Here is a 26,950-nt window from a genome sequence, read left to right as displayed (position 1 = left end):
TAACCTTAATCAAACCACTCTGGTTTACTCCTCCTTCATTACATTCCCCATATTCCAAGTAGCATTTCATCAATTTTATGTCTCAGCAAAACTTCTGCTAATATTTGACCCTTCTCTATCATATTTATTTCTATCTAAAAAAAGCCTAACAAAGGAAACTTTTAAAGTGCTGCAGTTTTCTATTTTCTCTTGATAATTCCTTTCTCTGCTATTGAAGGAGAGAGATGGGACTATTTCTAGACATGGGACCAGACCACTACAATCCTTCCAATCTCTTATATTTATAGTTTAGTGTTAAAATTTTTAAATGAAGGAAAGCTATGTCTGATAGCTAATTAAGACATTATACTTCTTAAGTATAAAAAACAGTGTGTTTGATCTGTTACAGTATTCTTTTTAAAAGTCTACTTCATTGGATACCAGAAAGAACTGCTAATTTTTAAAGCATTTCTCCCAAGTATGTATCTTAAAATACAAAGAGCAAAAAACTTACATGGTACAGAATCAAAGACATACTTTTCCATTCTCAATAAACCACAGAAGGCAGAATTCAACGATAATGGCTATTATGGAAACCTACTTTGAGGCTGTTAAATGAGAGCTCAAAGAAAGTTTCAGTAGCTCCTCAAATTGAATCTGGCCAGAGTTTACTTCAGTTAAATGAAAAAAAAAAAAAAGAGGTAAAGTAAAACTCACCAAGTATTCCACTGTGACTGGCTAGAATCCAGATGCAACAGTTTGGGGGGAAAAAAAAAACTATACACAACTTAGATGCAGCTGTAAAATAAATTCTTTAAATTTAAGTAATTCTATTTTTCTCAATAGGCATTTATTTTTACTCACAAAATAAACATATACACAGCAACTAGCTTAGAAACAACAAAGGACAACAGCTTCAAGTTTAAAAAAACCTCTCCCTCACCCTCCTCAACTTCCACCTCCAAGAAGGGAAAGGAGAAGAGTGTGTGTGTGTGTGTGTGTGTGTGTGTGTGTGTGTGTGCTTAATCACTTTGGAAAACTTAAGAGCGCAGTCTTCAAAAGCGTTACATTAACCTGACCTTTTCACTTACAAGAACAGCTAAGATTAAAAAGGAGAGATGATTACACAAGGTCATGATTATTAAGTCTGCTTTAAATCAATCAAAACTGCTTGCTTATTTTGTAACAATGATCAAAATTCTCCATCTATCCCCCTTTTAATTATAAAGATAAAATCGTAGTTGGAACCAATATATTCATCATTTCCAAAAGTCTCAGTCTGCCTATTCTATCTCCTTAAGGCAATGAATTTATTGCTCATGTGTGATGCAGAATCTTAGTTCTATTTGTAGAATAAATGGACAAATTTCCTTCTCCTTTAGGTTGTCACAAGAAATTAAGAATTAAAAAGGAAAAATGCAAATCCTAAAGTCATCTAGTGCTTTTCCTATAATTCCAAAGAGAAAACCAGAAGTATTCTTAGGTTTCAAAGTCTTTATCTGATAACATGGAGGTTCAAGAAAGCTATAGATTTCTTTCATCTCATTCACAGGTTTAATGTTCTAGAAAAGTCTTTCCTCCAGGGAAAACTCATGATCAACTACTGAATTGAATTATATAATTCCAATTCCATTAGTCTATATTCAGTTGCTTAGCCTAAACTATCCTTGAGAAAGAAAATAATCCTGTTTTCACAGTACCGTAGCAACTAGTCTACTATTCAGAAACTCTCCCCCACCCCATCCCTTTTAGAGTGCCTTCCTAGTGGTCTCTGTAATAGTCCAAAGCAACATACTGTTTATCATAAATGATACATTTTAGTATATAAATATATTAAGACTAATCAAAATGTCTCTTTAAGAATAAAATATCTTAGCCCTTTATATATCAAATCAGAACCTGAAAGGTAAAAGGATGTACATTATTTTCAAATATACAAACTATGTGCTAAAGTTAAAAAAAAAAAAAAAAAGTCCTTTAATTCAAGCCAAAGCTCTGTCCATGATGCAGTCACCAGGATGTGCACTAGGAGATGGGTCCTCCACGTTGAAGGTCACTCCTGCCCGTTTCTACAGCGAAGCGACAAAAGCCAGTGTTAGTCCCTCAGCATATTCTAAACTTTAATTACACTAACACTGTGACTACATGGATGCCCTAAGTTAAGAAACAAATTACAGAAAAATTTAAATAAAATTTACATATAAAAATGGCAACCCATTCCAGAAAATCATGAATAATATACAAGTATGTTTCTCATATATAGTATGAGAGGTTTTCTAGTATTAGCCTAAACTCTGATCAGCATGGTGCTATAAAGAAGACACAGTCTTAGTTGGTGGCATTAGTGTAGGTTTTCAAAAGTAAACCAGGCAACTATGATGACGATGATGGTGTCACTGCTCATGAAAACAATGAGCATTTACTGGGTTATAGCTGTGACCCAAGAGGTCTAGGATGTTATTGTGCTCATTTTACATATGATTAAACACAGGCACAGAGAGGTTAAACTATCTTGAAGAGGAATTCAACAACAGACAGACTGGTATTACTAGGAAGAGTAGCACGAAATAATTTCAGCACTAAATTTCTTACAGTAATAGAATACTTCCTTAAATACAGAACCAAATATTTGAACTCACCTAAAGTCAGAGCCAAGGTCAACTAGATAACAGAAGGAGCACTCACCAGAGAAACACTCTCCAGCGAGCAGTGTACCACTAATAATTTGCATGTTTTATTTCTAGTTGCTCCTAAGAGCCCAGTAAATGTTTTCTCAACTTAAAGGCATACTATATACTGGAAGTACTAATGTCTGCTTAAAAGAACTGATTTCTCCAATTTAGTATTTCTCAAATTATATTGGTACAATGATAAAGTAGAAAAGAACAGTATTATTTAAATTACCTGTCAACCTACTGGTGAACAAATAGTTGGAAATTTAAAAAAAAAAAAAAAAAGGACAAAAAAAAAAGAAAAGGAAATAGCAAGTAAGCAAGGGTGCATGCAATGGCACATGCAAACACGCACAGAGGGCCCAGCTTCAGAAGGAATCTAACATTCTGTTGTTCTATAATCTAGCTTACTTTTTCCACTTTTACTTCAATGCATTATTTCACATGGTATCATCTTAGTTCTGAGAGAGGAGGAGAGACGCTGAGAAACCAATGTACGACAGGTAAAAAGAATGCACGAAAAAGTAGGGGACTGCTTTTGAAGGACATTTAGTCAGGACAAGGCTCCTTATCAATCTTTAATTATCTCAAGGGTGGTCAGGTACTAGAGAAAGGAATTCAGTTTCTTTTCTGGAGACTGACGGCAATGGCAAAAATTACAGTGGTATGTACTTGGGCTCAATTTGATGGAATCCCTCAGGTGGTTCAGTCCCAGGAGGAGGCTGGATGCTCCCCTTCTCTTCCACAATGTGGTCTTTTTCCTTTGGTACCAGTTTAAGTTCTAATATTTCTAGCTATCTTTACATCACAGATCCTAAACATGTCAAACACAAAACTGATTCAGTTTGAATAGCACTGATTTGGAAAATATGCATCCTCTTCTCGTAAGGCCAAATTCAAAATTAGAAACATCAATCCTTCCCAATCAGAATAACCTGTAAATTAATTCAATTGTAATAAAAATTCTGGGGCAGCCCGGGTGGCTCAGTGGTTTAGCGCCGCCTCCAGCCCAGGGTGTGATCCTGGAGACCCAGGACCGAGTCCCGTGTCGAGCTCCCTGTGTGGAGTCTGCTTCTCCCTCTGCCTGTGTCTCTGCCTCTTTCTCTATGTCTCTCATGAATAAATAAATTCTTTAAAAAAAAAATTGTAATAAAAATTCTAATGGTGTTTTCTTTCACTTGGCAAATAATTTGATAGAATCATGTACCTACCACATAAAAAGAGCTTCACACATCAAGAGAAAAAACAGGTTACCTAACATTGCATAAGTGATATTCTCCCCATCCTTCAACACAGAAAAACATCCAAAAAGGTATTTGTCAAAATGTTAAATGGTATTTGCAGGTGTGGGATGATGGTTTTCACTCTTCCTTTATGTTTTTCTGCATTTTCCCCCCCAACTAACATCATTTTGTTTTATGACCTGCAAGGTGCTTACCTAGTAAGGCTGTGTTTTCACTTGCATCTTCTTTAAAACTGGCATCACACTGTGGTGCAGAATCACTAGCGGAAGACGATGGCAAACTGCTCCCCTCGCTTCTGTCATCTTGTAAAGTAATACTCAAATTTGCAGCCAAAATGCTCCCAGGGGTAGATTCTGGAGCAGGTGTCTCCTGCACATCCTCAAGCTCTCCCTTGAGGAAACAAAAGAAAATACTTTGTCTGAGTAACACCACCAAAGCTTACCTGTCATTTCATAACCATTACTCATGATTCCTACAAAGTATTTATTTTTATACACAGAATATGGCAAGAATACTAATATCTTGAATGAATTACTTCTCAGTAAGCAGCTTTCCAAGACCTAAACACTGTTCATTTGAAAAACCGCGTTTCCCCTGATGCAAGCAATGCCACCTTTTAAACTTTTTAGGGACCGAAAGTGAAGCTTTGTCCTCGCTTCCTGGACAGATGTGGTCAATCAGCCTGGCTGTGGTGGTGTTTGGATGACTGCTCCTAACTGCCCTGTCTTTCCTGCAGGTACTGGGGTGTTGGGGAAGAACAGTGTCTGACAACAGGGGGCTACAGAGAGCATGTGGTTCACCTAAAAAGAATCAGCTGTGGCTCCCTAACGATGGTGTCTATCAGCTACTAGTCTACCTCTAATGCCCCCATCTGCTGCGTTCAAGAAAAAAATAGAATAAGGAAAGTGACTGCCCCGTTTCCAACGGAGGCTCATCCAGTACCTTTCTGATTAATGCCAGAGTCAGAGCCACATGTGAGAGAGGAAACCACTGGTGAGGTAACCTAGCAAAGGAGGGGTGATGGTGGGTTCACAGAGAGCGTGGGCTTCACGTGAGAACACAGTGCTGGTTCCACCTCCCTCCCCGGGCTCTCGGGGCCCCGTACTCTCACTGCTGCTCCATGCAGTTTCAGAACTGCCCTGCTCCTGAACCACATGATACACAGCTTCCTTCTCACTGGTAAGTAGCTGAACACCCTTAAAACCTAATACCAACGCACCAAGCCACAAATTGAACTGAGTTGCTGTAATGTCCAAACTCCCAACCAGCGTACCTTCATCTGTTTTCCTAGTTACCAAAACACCCACCAAATTTAACACCTGCCGAGTCTCAAAGCGCACATGGTCACACCCTCATCTGCAATATACTGATCTGTCACACAAATCCTTTAACACCCAGCTCAGACTCCTCTCATTAAAAAACCACCCTCTTATCGTCCCACTCCATGTGGCAGAGTAAATTCTTTTTCCGAGCTCCACGGCACTTCAAACATACCTCCTTTGCAGCTCTGTGCGTGGGTGTATGCCCTGGCCCCCACGGTCCAGAAACTGAAAGCCCACAAGCAGAAGGGCTCTGTTTTACTCATCTTTGTCTCCCCAAGTCAAGTTCCGATCTAGCACCTGAGAGAGCACTCCTCGGGTACATGCGTGCTGAATGAATGAAAACGACAGTGACAAATGGTGCATGGAGGAGGTTGTAGCTGCCAATGCAAGGACCACCTCTCAAGTCCACATGAAGGACTGATGGCAGCCCTCTCACCACAGCTGTTTTCCTGGGAGTGAGAACTAGTTACCAAACAGTGTGTCATAACTGTCTACAACCCAATGCAGGAGGGGCAAAGGGACTCAAGAAAATGGCACACTTGTTAATAATTGTAAAAAGCAACTAAGGGCAAGACAAGCTAATTTCTTAAGAGTTTGATTTAAAGTCCCTATAGGTTTCTGTTCTTCAAAAAAAGAAATCACACTTTCTGGGGACATACTAGTCAAGCTTTCTGAAATTAACAATTCTAATAAAGTAACCCAACCTGATACAAAATGAAGAATCTTCATTGTTCATGTATGAAATATATGCCTGAAGATTCTCTCCCTCTGCCTGCCCCCGCCGCCCCCACTCGTGTATGCATGCACACACACACTCTCCCTACATGAATCTTAAAAAAAAAAAAAAAAAGAAAGAAAGAAAAATCTAATTCACAGAAAATTACAGTGGCAATCAAGGCAGCAGTCTCTGAACTATTGTTTTAAGACTCTCCAAACTAGAAGGTGAGAGGACACCTTGAGGGCTTCTGGGGCTATAAAGTGCATGAAATGCTTATCACGGAAGACCTCCTCGTGGTTTCTAACTGTATCATAAACACTATTTAAAAAACCCTAAAAAAAAAAAAAAAGTTTAGCAATAAGAAAATTCCATGATATTTAAATTACTTCTTCCAAAGATCTTTATTTTTTAAAATATTTTACTTATTTTTAGAGATTGAGACAGACAGCACAAGCAGAGGGTATGGGCAAAGGGAAGGAGAAGCAGACTCCCTGCTATGCAGAGAGCCTGATGTGGGACTCAATTCCAGGACCCTGGGATCATGACCTGAGCTGAAAGCAGATACTTAACCAACTGAGCCACCCAGATGCCCTTCAAAAATCATTATTTCAAAACTATTTACTAGTTAATCAAGAATATTTTAAGACATTAATATACAAAAACTGTAAAAACAAAAATTTTAACAATCTAGAAAAATCCATTTTTTTTCTTCTATGTCTCCCCCTTTTGAACGGGATTATTAGTTAAAAGCTTGTACCCTGGAATCAAGCAAACTGTGTCTGAAAGAACGTTCCCAAATAACTAGCTGTGTGACCTTCAGTGAGCTGCTTGGCTTTTCTTTTAGTTCAAGTTCCTATTTAGTAAAATAGGGAGAGAAACAGTACTTACCTCCTGAAGTGACTATGAGGGTATGATGTAATAATGTACATCAGGCCCTTAGCACATGGCAGGCTACTATTAAGCACCCACTTTCACTCTGCCCTCATGTCTCTGTTTTGGGAGGAAGGTCCTACAACCACCTAAGTACCACAAGCCGATGGAGCAAATTCCACACAGGACCAATTTCCCCAGCAGGACTTTTTTTTCCCCCAGCAGGATTTGATTTTCAAACCCAGGAATCTGAGACCTGGTGTCAAGAAGTGTTGGCTTCAGTTTCCTCATATGTAAAATATGCATCTTGAGCCAGAAAATGTATGAGGCTCCTTTCATTTCAAACATTTGTAATTCTCATTTATATGAAACTGATGAGCATATATACATTCTACAGGGCAGCGTAACAAAATACATTGCTCTAAGCAATTACAAACTCTCTGGGGGGAACATCTAGCATATCATCTACAATCACAACGGCAGTAGAGTTCATAAATTTTTTGGAATGTCTTAAACATTCATTTTTAATCAGGAGGAAAATTTCTTCAGGGAACCACAAAGATGTTTGAAGGAACACTTAGTCCATTCCTCTTGCCTCTGGTCAGTAATGAAATTGAATCGCTCAGGAAGAACTGGGGCAGAGATTGAATATAAACAAAAATGTAACAAACCCAATATCCCAGGGCTTTGATGACATCAAGTTTACACATTGGACACGTGCGGTGATCCAAAAGCCATGGGTCAATGCATATTCTATGAAAAATATGCCTAAAAAAATTAAGTATGTGTTAATGTTTTAAAATAAATGTTTATATCTTATAAAGGAAACAACACATTCTACTAACTCATCTTCTCAATACAAGTAAAATGACTTCAAATCAACATTTTATTTTCACTTACTCTATGTAATTATCGATTCTACTTTCCATGTTAAACAGAATCTGGAACTTACAGGGAAATTTTCCCTTCACTCCGCAAAAATAGCATGGTTTATTTTCACTTCATGCTAGGTTGTATTTTTCTGTGCCTCTGTAACTTACTTTCGAGCCTTGTGGGAATAAATATAGCATAAGAAAACCAGAAGTAAACTAATAATAATAAACTGAGAGTATCTTATATAAGTCCACGAAATTAATGAAAAGGAAATACAGCAAAATATAAACAGATCATCTTTGGGTTTTCGGTTTTTAAAAAAACACTTATTTTCTGTCTTAACATATTTTTGTATACTCTACATTTTTCTATAATGATCACTTTCAGAATTAGAAAAAGAAAAACTGCTTATGTATTTCTTTCTACTCACTTATGGCTAACTTTGCCTTCTATATGGTGAATCTGTTTTCCGCAAGAATGAAGATGAGTCAGGAAGAGTGGGTATAGGACCCATGGCTCTATACTAGCTGTGTGATGTGATACTGGGACTCTGAACTAGTTGCTTAACCTCTGCACCTACACAGCAGGCTATTCTCAGCAGCAAATAAGTAACATGTTTACAACAGTGCTGAGCACAGTAAATACCGAGTTCCTCATTCATGCTGTTCTATGAAGACCTTTTCTTCATATGGAAGTCTGTTAGTGCAGTTAAAAACGACAGTACGTAATTATATAACATAGTCTAGCCCAGCTGGTCTTCTGATCTTTCCATCCTCAAACTGAAATGAAACTGACCCAGTGGAATAATTTTCACAAAAACACAAAGGAAATAGGTTGGCTTTATTGGGAAATATTGTTAAAGCATGGGAGAAAATGAGGGGAAATAAGTAAAAAACCCCAGATCAGGAGATCAGGAAATGAGCATAAGCAACACTTTTGTTGACGGTAAAGGACAAGACCCAGCAGGGCAGATCTAGTGTTGCAAAGGAAATGAGCCTCAGGCTGTTCATTTGTGCTGCATCCCAAAGCATCATTCTTAAGTCAGAAAGACTAGCCCTGAACCATCCTAGATAAAAATTGTTTTCTATTTTAAAAACTTTCCAGAGGACACACTGAGTCTAATTTATTAATAGTACCCACCAAACCAACCTCAGATAGAAGCCTGTAGACTGAAGTTAGCTATCTTTATTCTGGAAACTTTTGTTATTCTGATGTTCATTTGTTCATTTGTTTTTTCTACAGAATTACTGAAAACTTAATCTACTACAGAGTATTTATATACATACTACTTATGTAGTACTTATGTAGTATCATAACCATAATTACATATCAATTTCTGACCTGCTTCTAATAGGTTGGAAACATAATTAAAATTGATCAGGCTGAAAGCATATTATAATTTCTATACACCCTTCTGATAAAAGCCATTCTTCTAAATGGTTATCAGTTAATCAAAGTATCCCATCATTAAAAAAAACAGAAATCCCAACTTCCCACTGCTAATGCAAAACCCCTCTCACCTAAAGTGAGAAATTCTTATTTTGCAGAACTCCCAAAAGAACTAAAACTAAGGGTGTAAATAATAGCAAACCACTGCCCTCTCTGACCCACTCTCTCTGCTAGCCACTTCTCGCCCTTTCCCTAGGGTCCTCACGAGTCATGCTTCAGTATCCTTGCTCCCACACAGTGTACATTTTGCACAGCCAAATATATGATGGAATTCCCAGGAACGAAGCCTTGTTTCAGACTAAAGGCCAATCCATGGCAAAGATCTATATAACAGGTCTGCCTTAGGACCTGCGATCGCCTAAGCAATTTTAAAGTAATATAATCCAGGAGCCTAGAAGGCCTGAAGCTTTCTTCCTAAAGGATGAGATGATCACAAGATCATTACGCGATAGCAAGATCCTCACGTCATAAAAGGACGCGTTAACACTTTTGTCAGAAACCTGAAACTGATCTAGTAATTTGTAGCATCTCGGGAAGGAAAAAAAACATACTTGCACGGCAGAATTCTGATAATGTCCTTTACTTTAAAATTTTCAATACACACTGCACAGTTTTCAGCATCGACATCAATTCCCTGTAAAAACGAAAGAAAAAAGTTCACTACATCCTTGCTACATGGTCTATGCTTGATAAAACTCACAACGTCCTGGATAAAACAATAACAAATTCTGTACTACAAGGGTACAACCAGGAGCTAAACACAATCTCTACTTAGTATTTACTGTTACCACTGTCCAGAGATTATTTAAGGAATCTAGCTGAAAAGGAAAAAATGTCATTGTCTACCTAATCAGACACAGTTTTTAGATAATAGGTAGTATTCACATTTTAAGGGTTGTAGAAATACAAATGCCTACTGTACTATGATAAAAATTATTTTTCATATATAAAACTTATAGAGAATATCCAGTAAGTTTGGATTTCTAGAATCATTTCTAGAATCATTAAAAACAAAGAGTACTTTCACTATAAATAACATAGTTACAACTTGCAAATGAGAAAACACAAATGGTTAAATATCTGAAAATACTCCCCTCACTAGTAATAAAAAAATTATGGATTAAAATAAATTACCATTTTTCATCCATCAAATTTAACAAAGGTAAAAAGAAATAAAACTTGCCAAGGAAGAAGTCCTGTGACAAAACTTCCACTTCTAAGAATCCATGGGTCATCAACCTTTTTGGTGGTATGTGTCTTTCCTCCATTCCCCTGGGTACCCCCCACAGGAACCACCTGGCCTTATCCCATCAAACAAAGCAGGCACGGCCAGAATGGTCATCTGACCCAAGACAGGCCAATGAGACGCTCTTTGATTCTGGGATGGATTGAAGAACTACCAACCAGTGTCTGCAAGTAGTTCCAACTTTAGCAAGTATATTTTATGGGAACACAGCTATCCTGTCCTTATATAATTATTTTAAAGATATACTGAGACATGTACATCACTTGTTAGCAAGCAAGCAATAAAAACTGATTATTGTTATCAAAGACTGTATTAAAATTCCATTAACAATACTTAAAATTGTATATTGCCGCTAAAGTAAATATCATTTATCATATGCCATACAAAAATGATGAGATAATTTTTAAAGTCCCTACTGGCTGGTAAGCTTACCCATTACTGTGAATGAGTCCATAAGAAAAGAAAAACTAGAAAACAAATACCTGGACAAGTTCTCTAGAACTGGACAAGATGTAGATTTAAAAAAACACAACATTTTCCTGTATAAATTTAATCGGAATCAGAAAATCCATGTCTATGGTGGCTAGCTGGCTTGATCAAAGCACGCGACTCTTGGTATGGGGGTTATGATTTCGAGGCCCACATGGGGTATAGAGATTATTTAGGAAATAAAACTTAAAAAAAAAAATCCATGTATGTATCTCACGGACCATTTAGGGATCTTTTCTTAACCATTATTTTGACAACTTTCAAATATAGTCGAATCACGTTTTCAAAAATGTTCTGTACCAAGAAATGCTCTGGCAGCATGACAGCTCAGTAGGTTAAGTATCTGCCTTCACCCACGTAATGATCCCAGGGTCCTGGGATTGAGCTCCACATCGGGCTCCCTGCTCGGCAAGGAGTCTGCTTACCTCTCTCCCTTTAGCCCTCCCCTGTGCTCGTCATGCTCTCACACTCTCAAATGAGTAAAAACAAAAAAACAAAAACAAAAAAAACCCCTCTGTATAGGAAGAAAATACTATCAATTTACTTATGTTCTCAAAGACTCAATTCAGTATATTATTCATATAAATCTGTCTGCTCATATTTATAGACAGAGATTTTCTGCTACGGAGAAGACATAGTCTAAGGGGAACATAAAACTGTATGCTCATCAAGTAATGTATGCAATGAATGTAGAGTTTGTCACAGGCATTAACTGTGTGCAATGTATGTAGAGTTTGTCACAGGCATTAACTGGAGACTCCCTCTTCAAGGACCCTCAATGATCTGCACATCAGGTGCTAATCTCAAGCCATGACATGAGAAACTTGTTTTTTATTTTTATTTTTTTTTTTACTTTTTCTGTTCAGTACATCTTCATGGGAAGAAACCAGTACCCTGCACAAACTATTAAAATTCAACTCTTACTTCTGCATAAGGCATTAGGGAAAGAATGGAAGTCAATAATATAATTCCAAGAGTATCTTCATATTAAATACACTAAATAAACCATTAATATGAGAATATAAAGCTTAAAAGAAAATCAAAAGTCTATAATTTAATGAGTATTATTTCTGCTTTAAACCTTTAAGTTGATCAGAAGAAGGGATACATAAAATAAGTGCAGTTATTCTTTCTCTTTTTCGAAGGGGAAGTGGAGGGTGGAATAGATGAAGTCTCAACAATTTGGTGAGATGAAATGAATTTCAAAACAACAGAACCAACAAGTCAACACACTTATCAACATTTCAAAACACAGAAGGCAGACCATTAAAAAACTTACTACTACTGCATTAGCAACTGTTTTCCTCTTAAAGAATTTATCCTCTAAGAATCTGAGGTTCTGGACTTAGGATCAGTCCCATTCCCAAAATGCTTTAAAACTCTGGTATGATTTTGATCTTTTATGTCTCAAGCTGGCCATGTCAAAAATGTTTATTTTTTTATTTTTTTAAGATTTTTTTTTTTTAATTTGACAGAGAGTATATATAAGCAGGGAGAAAGCCAGAGGAAGCGGAAGAAGCAGGGAGCCTGATGCAGGGCTGGATCCCAGGACCCTGGGATCATGACCTGAGCCAAAGGCAGATGCTTGACCGACTAAGCCACTCAGGTGCTCCTAAAAATTTTTCTTTCTTTCATTCATTCCTTCTAAAGATTTTTTATTCATAAGAGACACACAGAGACAAAGACACAGACAAAGGGAGAAGCAAGCTTCCTTCGGGGAGCCCTATCTGAGACTTGATGCCAGGACCCCAGGATCATGACCTAAGCCAAAGGCAGATGCTCAATTGCTGAGCCACCCAGGTGCCCCCGTTTCTTTTCTTTTTTTTTAAGTAATTTTAAGTATATCTTTTCTACCCTTCTCTACAAATTACGATTTTTTTCTTCCGGTAATTAAAGGATCAGAGAGAATGGATACATAGCCTCAGATTTAACAGAAATGAATTTAAAGTATCAAAGGTCTATGGTCTAAGGGAATTTGAAGTTCTTTACCTTCCTTAGAGTCATCTGGGTTTTACCAACAGGTAGAACTTTTCTTAGGTGATGGACATGTCAGTCCTGTCCAGTATGGTAACAACCAGCCAATAGGGTCATTTGAGTATTTAGCATGTAGCTAGTGTGACTCAGGAATTGAATTTTAAGTTCAATTTCAACCATTTAAATTAAAATAACTGTACACAACTAATGGCTACCTTATCTGGTGGCACGGGTGTAGAAGGCTCTTCATATGTGCAACTGAATTTCTACTAACCCTTCTCTAAAATGAACATATGTATGCAAGTTAGTACTAAATCAAACTAGCCAAAATTCCACATGTTCAATAGGAGTTTAACAGGCTGGAAAGTTTTGTTTGGTCTTTTAAAGATTTTATTTATTTACTCATGAGACACACAGAGAGAGAAGCAGACATACAGGCAGAGAGAGAAGCAGGCTCCATGCAAGGAGCCCTATGTGGGACGTGATTCTGGCACTCTGGGATCACGCCCTGAGCCAAAGGCAGACACTCAACCACTGAGCCATCCAGGCATCCCAGGAAAGTTTTACTTAGACATATAAACAGATGCATACTGTAGTCTAAAGGAAACAAACAAAAACCGTGAAAATGTTACCTTTTCTCCATGCTTTACAGTATGAAGTGGAAGCTGGCCAATGATTTTCTTAGCTTCTTTCCTATGGCTCTTAGGTAGGAAAAATATTATTATCACTAAAAATTTTGTCATTATTTTAAAAAATTCATATACACTACAGAAAAAATTTCATTTAAAAAACAAAGTTAAATGACTACAATGAAAATAACAAACATTACCACTTACATCTTAATGTATAAAATAGCCATATTTAACTTAAGAGCTGTTTGATCAAGAATGTTGGTATAGTGGTGAGCATAGCTGCCTTCCAATTCTTATGTTTAAATATTGGCAAGAGAGTAGGAAGCTGAAGATGGGGGGAGGGATCCCACTGATTCATCTACTAATGCCTGTCTCTAAAACAAAAGAGGCTTTCATCTAGTCAGCAAGTTCAAGATATCCCAGAAATGACAGAGCCAGAAAGAGCGGCTTTTCAAGACAACAGGATAAGTGTGAAATTCAAAGGTCTGTGGATGCCTCTGGCTCTTCGACTGCCCTTCTCTTTGCTGTGACAGAGACACTGTCTCTCTGCAGAGAAATGGCATTGAAAGTTGTCCCACAATGGAAGCAAGGAAGCCCCTCCTACTCTGCTCCCTGCCTTGGGGCCCAAGGTTCTCCTTGTTTTATTTATTTATTCATGAGACAGACAGAGAGGCGGAGACCTAGGCAGAGGGAGAAGCAGAGTCCATGCAGGGAGCCAAGCCTGATGTGGGACTTAATCCGAGGACTCAATCCTGGGAATCCAGGATCACGCCCTGGGCCAAGGGTAGGTGCTAAACTGCTGAACCACCCAGGGATCCTCATCTCTTTGTTTTAAACACAGAACCAGGCCCACTCTACCAAAGGCCTATTTATTATTCGTTCATGTCTGAAAAAAGGGAAGGAGGATATTTGCGGGAGCAAAACATGCAAAAAGTGACCCCATTTAAAGGTATTCAATTTCCCACAGAACAGAAAATTCAATGTATTCTAATTAAAAAATTACTTTAAAAATTATATTAATTAAATAGTGTGAGCAAAAATGAAATTAAGAATATGGTCCAAAAAACCCCACAAAACTCTAATATAACTTCAGGGAATACATATGAGAAATACTTATGAACTATCTTTTAAAAAGCAAAGTTAACCAAAATTACAAACAATTACCTGACTTCCAAACTGTGAGCCATTGTATAGGAAACGCTGTATATAGTAAAATATCAGCCAGGCTAATGAGATAATCATCATGGTGATGAAGGCGATGGCCACAAATACCACAGACTGACCACTGATAAACTCCTGTACATGACGGGTGCCAACCTCTATGGTCATTTTGACTGCAATGCCTTTCTGCACCAGATCAAAAATTTCTCTTCCTTTTGGATAGCTAACCATAATGACCACTATATTTCCTGTTCCTGTAGGGAAGAACAGAGAAAGTCAATATGAAGAACGCAAAATGAGATACAGAGACAGGTAAGAGAGAAATATAAGAGTACTACAGCTTGTTCATTATATAACATTCAAAAACTTACAAAAAAATGTTTAATTTTCAAGGGAGACATAAGTTACCAAAACTGGTACCAAAAAAGAAAACAGACTGATTACATTAGAAGTGGAGTTAAGTCTCTAAAAACTACCCCCCAAAAAGTAAAAGCTCCACTCAATTTCACAAGTAAATTATACCATCAAAACTTTAACACTGATGGTACTAAAATTGTTCAACAGCAGAGTAAAAAAATTTTAACGTTCAAAAAATTATTTCTAGATAATAAAGCCAAACATGAGAATAAATCAAGAGAACGATACAGACTAATTTTACCTATGAATATAATATATAATAATTAAGCATGCCTATTAATCATATGGAAGAATCTGAGGATTTCTACTTTGATCACTATTCTTTAACACTGATCTAAAGGCATGAGCAGATATAATACAAAAAAAGATATATAGGAAAGAAGAGGTAAAACAATCAGTTTACATAAATCTATGTATAAATTAATGTAATAACCATAACATATCAATAGGACTCTTAAAGCCTTAAAAATGCTGTTTCTGACGTTCATCAGGAGAAAAATAATCATGAATGATCAGGAAGCCTTTTTATTTTTATTTTATTTTATTTTATTTTTTTTAGGAAGCCTTTTTAAAAGTAGAACCTAGACTAAGCTTTATAATTAAAGTAATTAACAGTGTGGTAGTAGCAAAGGAAGATAATCAAAATAATGGAATAGAATCAAAAGTCCAGAAATTAGACCCAAATATAAAAAAGAACTTAGTATATGATAAAACAGTAATCTTAAATCACGGGGGTAAAATGGATTATTTATAAAAACATGGTATCAGGAAAAAAAAAAAAAAAAAAAAAACATGGTATGGAGATAACTGGGTATTACCTGAAGGAAAATTTTAAAAAGCTGCATCCCTTCCTCACAGTTTATGGTAAAATAAGTTCCAACTAAATCAAAAATTAAAAATATATGAGAGGAAATAGAAAAATGAAAATTTTCCACATCTAAAAAACAGCAAAATCAAGGAATCAAGATCAAAAAAGCAATGGGGGGGGGGGGGGGGATACATGTAACACACAAAGAAAACAATTTCCTATAAGAGAAAGAGTAACAGAAAAAGGAAATGACGACAGTTTGCAGAAAAGACAGAAACTTTTCTTTAAATATCAGCTTTAGTGAGACAGAATTCACATGCCATAAAATTCACCCTTTTAAAGTATACAATTCACTGGTTTTTAGTATATTCACAAATGCTGGGCGGCGACCATCACCACAATCTTTTTTTTTTTTTTTTTTTAAGATTTTATTTATTTATCAGAGAAAGAGAGAGAGAGGCAGAGACACAGGCAGATGGAGAAGCAGGCTCCATGCAGGAAACCTGATGCGGGACTCGATCCCAGGACCCCGGATCATGCCCTAAGCTGAGGGCAGACACTCAACCACTGAACCACCCAGGTGTCCCACCATCACCACAATCTAATTCAATAACATTTTCATTGCCCCCAAAAGAAAACCTGTATGCCTCTGCAGTCACTCCCCAACAAATAGATTCTAAACACATGAAAAGTCATAGTACAAATGAAAACATTAAAAAGATCTTCAAGGGGTGCCTCGGTGGCTCAGTTGGTTAAGTGTCTGCCTTTGCCTCAGGTCATGGTCCCAGGGTCCTGGGATGGAGCCCCACATTGCGGGTTCCCTGCTCAACGGGGAGCCTGCTTCTCCCTCTCCCTCTGCAGCTCCCCCTGCTTGTGCTCTCTCAAATAATAAAATCTTTTTAAAAACCTAAACAAAACAAAAAATTTAAAAATCCTTTTTAAGACTTGTGATGGGTTGCATTTTGAAAACCGAAGTTGACAATATCCTAAATAGAAAATGCATTTAATACTCCTTACTGAACATCACAGCTTAACCTACCTTACCTTAAATAAGCTCCGAACACTTATAATAGCTTACAGTTGGGCAAAATCCTCTAACACCAAGCCTATAGGAAAATGCTATCTCATATAATTTACTGAATATAACACGGAAAGCAAAAAATAGAATGGTGGTCTGGGTATAGAATGGTTGTAAGTGTATTGGTTGTCGACCTTCATGATCACATGGCAGACTGGGAGCTGGGGCTGCTGCCACAACCCAGAATCATGAGAGAGTATTGTAGGGCATATTGCTAGCCCCAGAAAAGATCCAAATTCAAAATTTGAAGTGTGGTTGCCACTGAATGTGTATTACTTTCATGCTACCATAAAGTCAAAAAATTGCCAAACCATAGTTAAGTTGGGGACCATTTGTACCTATATGACTGGCAAAGATCAAATAGTTTTGATCCTCTATATTGGCAAGAATGAGCACAAATCTGCACTCTTGCACAATGCAGGGGGAGTTTATTATTACAATCCTGCAGGGAGGGCAATGGCTATCAAAACATGTTTATTTATTTATTTTCCTCAAGAAATTTAATGCACAGCTCTTTGATTCAGCAATTCCATGTCCAAGAACTTAATTGCACAGATAGACTTGCATATGTGAACAAGAGGTATCTGTAAAGATATTTGTTGTCAAATTTGTTTTCTCTAAGTTTTTGCTATCACAATCTAAACATCTATCAATAGGAAGAGGGTTCCTTAAACTACAATATGTGTACACAGATTGAGGTGACGACTCTATTAGTATGGACAGTACTCAAGAGGACAGAAGAGGAAAAAAGCAACATGTCAAACTATGTGGATGATAGATCCATAGTCACATCAATTTGGACTGCTTCTGGAAGGTGGCCCAGAGACAAGGGATCCTGATTGCGTCTGGGGAGAAGAGCTGCACACAGTAAAAAGTCTGTACCATGTGTGCATATTACCTCTTCGAAAACTAATTTTAAAAATATACATAAAGAATGTTCTCTGGCATCACTTTGAAACTGCATTATAACAATTTTATTGCAGAGAGAAACTTGATCTGTAGCAAATCCACTGTGACCCCCTGCCATCAGGATTTAGTTACTGAAACATTAGAAAGGGCACCCTTCTAAGGTGGCTCTTGCCTGGAGGTTGATCCTTTGACCCAGGCCAAGTGTCACTTAGCAAGAACTGTATTGGTTTCCCCACTCACACAGTCTGCCATGTCATCACTGGGGAGACACAATAAGGAGGAAGGCATTTCCTGCCTTCAGGAAAACAAACATCTAGAAGCTGAAAAACATAAGCACAGAAATAATTATTATGACAGTTATACCACTTCTAATTACATGGCACTTTATAAGCTGAAAGCCTTTTTCATAAACCTCTTGTGGAAAATTTCAAGCACACACTAAAGTAGAAAGAACAGTTTAATGAACCCCATGTGCCTATCTCAGTTAAAAAGTTTTATACAGAAAACAAATCTGTATCTATGCCACATCCACAGCTACATAAACCCTCCAGTACAGACATAATGCTCTTCGTGCTAATTGGGGAAAACCAACTTTGAAGCACTTTCATATTTACATCTCACTTGAATTATACAGGCCAAATTATCATTTTACAGATGAGGGCTCAGAAATCTGAAAAGAGTTGCTGAATGTCATATGCCACCTGGAAAAGCCAGTTCTAGGGCCTGAAGACCCAGCTCCCACATAGTATCTCTGCCCTGCCTTCCCCTTATGGGGGACCAAGGCTTCAGAGCCACACAGGATGGGTTCAAATCTCACTGTTACCCACTGTCTAAGTCTGAAGAAACTACCCTCTGTGAGAATATTTCTTCAGCTATAAAATGAGAATGAGAATTTTTCTATTTTGGACTATGGCTTATTTACTAAGAGAGGAGAATACAAAGAGCGACAGAAAATGAAGTGATAATTTTGTAAGAGGTGGGAGAGAACTTTTCCCTAGGAAGTGCACTTGAGCTACACCTTGAAGGACAGGAAAAGTTGGCTGTGAAATCATCATAAAAACATATTTAGGATGGTGAGTGATCCAATTTGGTTAGTGACTAAAATATAGTTGTCCCCCTTTTCATGAGGGACACATCCCAAGATCCCCCCCAGTGGATGCCTAAAACCGCAGATAGCACTGAATGCTGCTATGTATACTATTTTCTTTCCTTTACATAGTAACAAAGTTTAATGTATACATTAGGTACAGTAAGAGATTAACAACAACTAATAATAAAGTAGAATTATTATTGTTCTGTACAAAAAGTTATATAAATGTGGTCTCTCTTAAAGTATTTTGTACTGTGCTCACCCTTCTTGTGATGATGTGAGATGATAAAATGCCCACATGATGAGATGATGTAAGGTTAATGACACAATTATTATGACTTAATCTTAGACTGCTTCTAACCTTCTGACCTATGGTCAGAAGGACGATCATCTGCTTTGAGATCCAGGTTGACCGGGAGTAACTGAAACCCATGGATAAGGGGGATAACTACTGTATATGGAAAGGCATCTTGTATATCTCTTTATCCCCAGTGACTTACATAGAACCTGGCACACAGAAAGTGTTTAATAAAAATTTGTTGAATAAATTAATGAATAAATGAGAGGCAGAAGTCGAATCAAGATTAGAGAGGTTCCTGAACACCAAAATTTTCAAAGGGAGAGGCTACTAACAACACTGATTATCAGAGGGATACTCTGAACTGAAAACACTTGCATTGGGCAGCCTGGGTGGCTCAGAGGTTTAGCGCCGCCTTCGACCCAGGGCATGATCCTGGAGACCCGGAATCAAGTCCCAGAGTCCCACGTCAGGCTCCCTCCATGGAGCCTGCTTCTCCCTTGGCCTGTGTCTCTGCCTCTGTCTCTCATGAATACATTAAAAAAAAAAGAGAGAGAGAAACACTTGCATTATAAACTTGAAATTATTCACCTAGTAAACTAGAACAGTTCACTGAGTTAAAAGAAATCATGAAAAAAAAAAAAAAAACCTGTGTCTACGATGATGGCTAAACGATTTGCTATACTAATTATAGCAACAAGATTGCTTCTGGAAACTATTTTAAATTAATAAAACTCAGAATGAAGACTCATTCTATACCATGATTTGCTTTTCTGGAACATTTTTTGGGTTCAACTGGAGGCAGAGTAGCTGAGTAAAAATGCACTAGCTTGGAGTAGAGTCACTGTGCATACAACCTAGAAGGGGTATCAGGCACAAGCACCCCATTTGGCCCCACCCTTATCTCCTGACACGCTGCCACCTCCTCAGGCCAATCCTAGAGGGTCTATCACAGCTTATTTTCCATCTAAATAACAGTTTTTTCACAGTACACAAAAACTCAAAGACTCAGGAGAGAGAAGAGAAAGCTTAGGATTTTTCTTCCCTAGGCCTTAACACTCCTACCAGTCATGCTGATGTAAAAAAGGTCATCTTGTATAATCCCTCTCCCTCCCCCAAAGTATCTATACCTCTCACCATTAGACAGGAAAATATAAAGGCAGTTTATTTTTGTTCTACTTAGCAAAACGACTGTATACAGAGTACACGATGATAAACCTACTTGTCAAATAATAAATACCAAGTATAGTACTCTTTTAGCAAGCCAAATTATCCATAATATAAGGCTTTTCTGTGCCAAAAATAAAGTTGCATATATTTCCGTTTCCTTTCAAATATCTGTGCCCCTCTCACCAGTTGCTCAAAAACAAAAAAGTAAGAAATCCTGTCTTGGTCAATAGGTTCAAAATTCTAGAAATTACATGTGAGTCTAATGTACCATTTCTCTCCTTTCAAAGGAAACTATATAGATTTCAGCAATCTTTTGAAGGGGGTGGGAACTACTGAAATATTTAAAGTGGTAGATTAGATTTCTGCTCTAGAAAACTAAGTCAGGCAGCAACAAATACATCTTAGAATCCCACCAAAAGAATCCCATTAAATTTCAGGTTTTCTTTCCTTCTCGTAACTTCCAAACTCTCTCTATCTTCTGCCCCCTAACCTGGAAAATTCCTGGTCAAATCTTTAAGATTCAGCACAAGCTCAACTCAAGGCTTTTCAAACCACCCACTCCTTTGTGCCTGCAATGCATCAGTGCCTCTTAGATACAGCTCTAGCAGGTGTGTAAAACACCTACTAGAATTTCTTTATGAGTCTCTCTCCATCACTAGACGAGTACTACCTGTTCTTATTTATTAGTTCTTGTAGCCCGACATCATGCAGTGATGACCCACAGAAGAGTTTCTGCATGAATAAATCTACCTGAAAAAAACTGGCTAAGATATCTTCTTGTATTATAGTTGAAATACTCCAGTAAGGAAAATATTAATACAAATAGTACACCCAATAAGTATGCAAATGTCTCTGAAATTTGAAGGTATTATGCGAAACAAATGTTTTTATGGTTGGCTAGGGAGTGTCAGGAGGACACAAAAGCAAATGCAATTCTTTTCTTGGAATTTTAAACTATGTTTTGGATAATTCAACTTGCTCAAAAATATTTTATATCTGTTGAATATGCAACTCTTTGCAGGGCTCCTAAAAGCATTATTTTATCTCAGGGCTTCAGCCTTTTGCAATGCTATTCCTGCCCAACCCCCCCTTCCACACCCCACACACACTCAGAGACACCTTCTCTATCAATGTGTCCTTCAACACTCAATCTTTCTGGGAATCATCTTAGTTAATCCCTCCTTCTAAGGGTGCCTGTGAGATGCCATTTCTGTCTTCCTATAGCAGCAAAATACATACTTCAAATCCATATTTTTGGATCAATTGAGTATAGCATTAAACATCATCAAAAATTTATTATTCATAAAAAACTACTTATCATTGCTCTGCAAATGCAAAACGCTCATCTTCCTTAACACTAGGGACTTCTACCTCTTTGTCATCTCCCTCTACCCCAACTCTAGCCCCTCCTTCAAACATAGCTTTAAGCCTTGCCAGCACCTGCCACTCAGTAAACAGCTGTTAACAAAATGAACGAACTGAACTGTATAAAGAATGAATGAATCTATTCTTAAGAGGCCATACCAAGATTTCGGCTAAAGGATCATCCTACTTATTAATCGACAATAATTACGCTAAGGCCAATACTCTATAAAAGCTTTCGTTTGAATAATTTGACTTGTATCAATTTTTACTCATCTTGGTCAAACTAACTTCTAGTTACCCTTGCAGTGTCTACTTTAGAAGTCCTTCCTTTATGCTTCTTAAGCATTGTGCATGTAATTCCATCAAGGTCCAAACCATATTGTCTGGAAAGTTGTTTACTGCTCCCACCAGGTCAGAAACTCCTCAAAGGCAGGCAGGTGTCTTATGCATTTCTGTATTCGAGCAAGCACAATACTTGGCCCAAAGGGGCTACTCATTATTCTGTGTGCTAACGTAAAGAGAATTAACTATAATTAATAAACAGAGAATTAGTTTAACAGTCTGTATAGTTGTTCCGATAGATTATCTTAAAGTCATGGTTTTATTTTTAGAACCACAATAAAACACTGATTTATACCCAAAGTATCTTATACTGGATTTAATAGAGTCAAGCAACAGGCTTAAGAAAAACTGGAGAATTTGTGGGAAAAGACCATCATGATTCAATTTACAAGCAGCCACGTCTACCTACTTACAGAACAGTGCTACATAGGAACACTGAAAGCAAAGAAATCTGTGGTTTTTACTGCCTCCAGCCACATTCTGAAAAAATGCAAGAAACCTAACTTAACTGCATTCAAGGTTCTGTGTAACATTTTAAATTCAAGTATGTTAAAGCCAGTTTGTCTTCTGACTTAATTCCATTCATTCCATTCTTAATGCTACTCCATTCTCAAAAAGTCATGATACATTTATATTTATACCCTTGTCCCCAGGTGGGCCAAGTTCTGTGAAGGTCATTCCTTTCCATTCCTATAGTCACCATTACAGTATTGGGCCTTATACAGTTAGTTGAACCTTGAACACCACAGGTTTGAGGTGTGTGGGTCAACTTATGCAAGGATCTTTTTTTCCCAATACCGTTACAGTAAATGTATTTTCTTTAATCATTTTTTTTTAAATCCCCCTTTTTTAAATTTTTTATTTTTATTTTTTTTTATTTATGAGAGAGAGAGAGAGAGAGAGAGGCAGAGACACAGGCAGAGGGAGAAGCAGGCTCCATGCACCGGGAGCCCGACGTGGGATTCGATCCCAGGTCTCCAGGATCACGCCCTGGGCCAAAGGCAGGCGCCAAACCGCTGCGCCACCCAGGGATCCCCTCTTTAATGATTTTAATAACATTTTCTTCCTCTAGCTTTATTCTAAGAATCCAGAATACAATACATAGAACATACAGAGGATATATTAATTGACAGTTTATATTATTGGTAAAATGCCTAGTCAACAGGAGTTGACCATTAGCAGTTAAGTTTTGGGGGGAGTCAAAAGTTATACACAGATTTTCCACGGCTTGGGGGGTGGTTCCTCTAAGCTTTGTTTTGTTCAAGGTCAACTTTATTTCTACTTGGATCAGCCCAACACACTGACTAGAATCTCTGCAGGTTTTCCTCTAGTTAATCTACTAGTCACAATGTTACAAATTAATCTCCCTTTAAGTCAGTGGTTCAAAATACTGGATTATTTGTCATCACTTCTCCCCCTAGACATTTGGTATTCTCCAGAGACATTTTTGGTTGTCACAACTGGGGGAGTGCTATTGCAAGCTACTACGTTGAGGCGGGGGATGCTAAACATCCCATAGGGATCCCTGGGTGGCGCAGCGGTTTGGTGCCTGCCTTTGGCCCAGGGCGCGATCCTGGAGACCCCGGATCGAGTCCCACGTCGGGCTCCCGGTGCATGGAGCCTGCTTCTCCCTCTGCCTGTGTCTCTGCCTCTCTCTATCTCTCTGTGACTATCATAAATAAATAAAAAAAAAAATTTTAAACATCCCATAGTGGATAGGACAGCCCTTCCCACAACAAAGAATGATATGGCTATATATACACATCCCAACACCCCTCCCGCGCCCCCCCCCCCCCCCACACTGGACCTGTTTCTTTCTCCATTAAAATGGGGTTAAAATACCTACATTAAGATTGTCCAGAGGATGAACTGAGCTGCTGTATGGAGAGCACTAAGGCACAGTGCCTACCTACTGGGTACTTTCACACATTAAAAAAAATTGCTGGGATCCCTGGGTGGCGCAGCGGTTTAGCGCCTGCTTTTGGCCCAGGCACGATCCTGGAGACCCGGGATCGAATCCCACGTCGGGCTCCCGGTGCATGGAGCCTGCTTCTCCCTCTACCTGTGTCTCTGCCTCTCTCTCTGTGTCTCTTATGAACAAATAAATAAAATCTTTATAAATAAACAAACAAATAAATAAATGATTTAAAATAAACATCACTGAGGTGTTTTTCAGGGCCTGGATAAATTATGTCAATTACGAAAGCAAGCAAGGTGGCTGAATCCTAGTTAGAGCAAGTGCTATTAGCCTGGAAAAATGTTAACGTCATCAAAAACACACTAAACAGATTTAGAAAACTGGAGCTGACGTGCCTGCCACTGAAAAGAAAGAGTCCAAAAGAAGATGTTGTAGACTCAGAAGAGACTGCAAGGACCCAGAATCGGAGAATCCTGACACACTAACCTCTTTTCCTCAACAGAACTACTAAAACTGGGAAAACACCATCAACAGAATGTATTAGGAATGCTCTCTGAAATCTGACAAGGCTTTTCATTGTAGTTTTAGGGAAACATGGCTTGGGTACAACGACATTTGGTAGACTTGTGATCACTGGAATAACAGCACCAAACATGATGCCTTACCCAATGTCGTCACGTGAGAATCTGCTATTTCCTTTCCAAAACCACTTCCCTCTCTTGCAACTCAGAAATTCCCCCTCTACTACCTGAGGCTAACCCCTCCAAAGTACCTAACACATGGCCTTCTTAAAGACCTAACCCTTGCAGACCTAACTCTCTCTGGATCTCTTCATCACTCCCATCCCATCAACCTTTCTCTCCTAGATCTCTACATCACTCCCATCCAATTTCAATATGCCCTACCATCGTCCACCCTAACCCTCCCTTGCCCTGTAATATCTGCCCACTTCTCAGCATCTCAAGCCCTCAAAGTCACCTTCTTGAAAGAGTTGTTGTTCTAACAGTTTTCTCACCTCTCAATTGATTCCCACTCCCATCACTGCTAAAATAGTCCAAAACTAAAGTCCTTGTTTCTGTCCTCATTATAGTTAAGTTCTAACTTGCCTTTGCGAAATCGAAGCAGAATGAAAAAAGTAAAGGAAAAAGGATGTCTGACTTGCAGCAGCAGCAACTTAAAAAAAAAAAAAGACTTTAATCACAATAAATTCAAAATGAGTCACGTTCTTAGAAATTACAACAGAAATATGCTCACTCTGCTGGGTACTGGTCCTATAGCACTCGGATTTTCAGTTCTGAGGACGCCTTGCAAAATAAAACTCTTAAACTGTCATCAGTGCCTGAAGATGCAACCTGTTGCCCTGGGGAATAGGTGCGTGGGAAGTGTTGCCTGGCAAGGAGCAAGATCTCCTGAATGAACACAACCTGAAAAATTTCATCTGAACCCAAGACTCGAGGAATCGGATTGCCAGTAGGGCCAGTATTACACCCTCCCCTCTCTTGCAACTGAGAAACTCCCCCATCTCTTTAGATGAGAAAATCAGAAGGCATATCTGCACTTAAACCAGGTTTTCTGACTCAGAAGTTCGGAATACTCAAGACACATTTTATGGGGGGGGGGGGGCACCAGAGTTGGACCAAGCCACCCCTTCACAGGTGCCAGACCTTGGAGCGCACTTGGACGGAGCTTCAATTCCTACCCCACCTGACTTTATGAAATGATGAATGGAAAGGGACCCATGATTAATAATCATGAGACTTTCCACCACAATCCTCCCCGGGTGGGTTTTAACTTCTTCCGTCCTCCCCACGGCCCCCTGCAGAGGGCCCCTCCCTTCACCCGAAGGGCCCAAGGCGAAGATCTAATCTCTCCTGGAGGCCCGCCTACCTGCCAACGCAGCCCGGGGGGGGGGGGGGGGGCGCCGGCGCTGCCCCAGCTCCCCTCCCCGCCCCCGACGGCCCGAGGCCCCCAGTCGCGCCCCGGGGACCCCCGCCGAGGAGCCGAGGGCCGTCGGCCGGGACCAAGCTGCGGAGAAGCCCCGCCGCCTCCCCGCGTCCCCGGCCTGGGCTCACCCGCGTGGGACATGGGCGTGGTGAGGTTCCCGTGGCCCTCGTCGTTGTAGAGAACCACGGCAGACGCGTTCCTCCGCGCCGCCACCAGCACCTTCTCCTTGAAGGTGCAGCCCCCGCGCGCCACCAGGGCGACCCAGGGCGCGCCCCCCCGGCCGCCGGGCGCGGGCACGAGGAAGCGGGTGTCGGGCGCGCAGCCCTCGGGGTCGCGGTCCGCCGCGCGCGGGACGCCCACCACGCCCTGGGCGGCCTCCTTGGGCGAGCTGTCGCCGAAGCGGCCGCTCTCCGAGACGCTCCACACCGTGCGGTTCGAGCGCGGGTCCACGTACTCGGTGCTCACCACGGCCGAGTACCACTCGAGCGCCCGGCCCCGGGCCCCGGGCGCGTACAGGGCCAGCGCCAAGAGCGCCAGCGCGCCGCGGGCCCCGACGCCCGCCTCGGGCCGCCGCCGCCACGCCATGGCCCCGCCGCCGGGCTGCCGAGGAGGACGGCCTCCCGCGGAGCCGGGGGACGCGCGCGGGCGAGGCCCGGAGCAGGCTGGAGAAGCGGGCGCTCGCCGCCGGGCGGGGAAGAGCTAGGCCGGGCGGCGGGAGGGGCCGCGGCGCACGCGCACCTGGCGGGGCGGAGACGGGGCGGAGACGGGGCGGAGGGGCGTGGCCTTCCCTGGCCCCGCCCCGCCGGGACCCTGGCCCCGCCCCCGCCCCGAGCGCTGGTCCTCGGCCGGCGGCCCCGCGACCTCGGGGCGGGGGAGGGACCCCGCGGACGCAGGGACCCGGTCTTGCTCCACGCAGGGCGCGGTGGCGGGGGACCGTGCTCAGGGCCCCCCCGAAGGCGGGGGAAGTGACCGTCGGGGAAAC

General features: G+C 40.0%; 1 protein-coding gene across 1 annotated transcript in view; it reads right to left on the bottom strand.

Moving 5' to 3' along the window:
- Positions 1-26,670, bottom strand: part of RNF149 (ring finger protein 149) — a 31,865-nt gene extending 5,195 nt beyond the window's left edge. The window contains exons 1-7 of the mRNA XM_025992766.2: positions 26,097-26,670; positions 14,633-14,883; positions 13,469-13,537; positions 9,679-9,761; positions 7,477-7,573; positions 4,090-4,285; positions 697-2,048 (exon numbers count right to left, since the gene is read on the bottom strand). Of these exons, the coding sequence (XP_025848551.2) occupies positions 2,005-2,048; positions 4,090-4,285; positions 7,477-7,573; positions 9,679-9,761; positions 13,469-13,537; positions 14,633-14,883; positions 26,097-26,553 (1,197 nt within the window). The 5' untranslated portion in view covers positions 26,554-26,670 and the 3' untranslated portion in view covers positions 697-2,004. The remainder of the gene's footprint in view (positions 1-696; positions 2,049-4,089; positions 4,286-7,476; positions 7,574-9,678; positions 9,762-13,468; positions 13,538-14,632; positions 14,884-26,096) is intronic.
- Between the last annotated feature and the right edge of the window lie 280 nt (positions 26,671-26,950).

This window comes from Vulpes vulpes, chromosome 16 (assembly GCF_048418805.1).
Source record: "Vulpes vulpes isolate BD-2025 chromosome 16, VulVul3, whole genome shotgun sequence".
In the NCBI taxonomy this organism is placed as follows: Eukaryota; Metazoa; Chordata; class Mammalia; order Carnivora; family Canidae; genus Vulpes; species Vulpes vulpes.
Note: the sequence above shows the minus strand (reverse complement) of the source record. Positions and strands in the feature narration are given on the sequence as shown.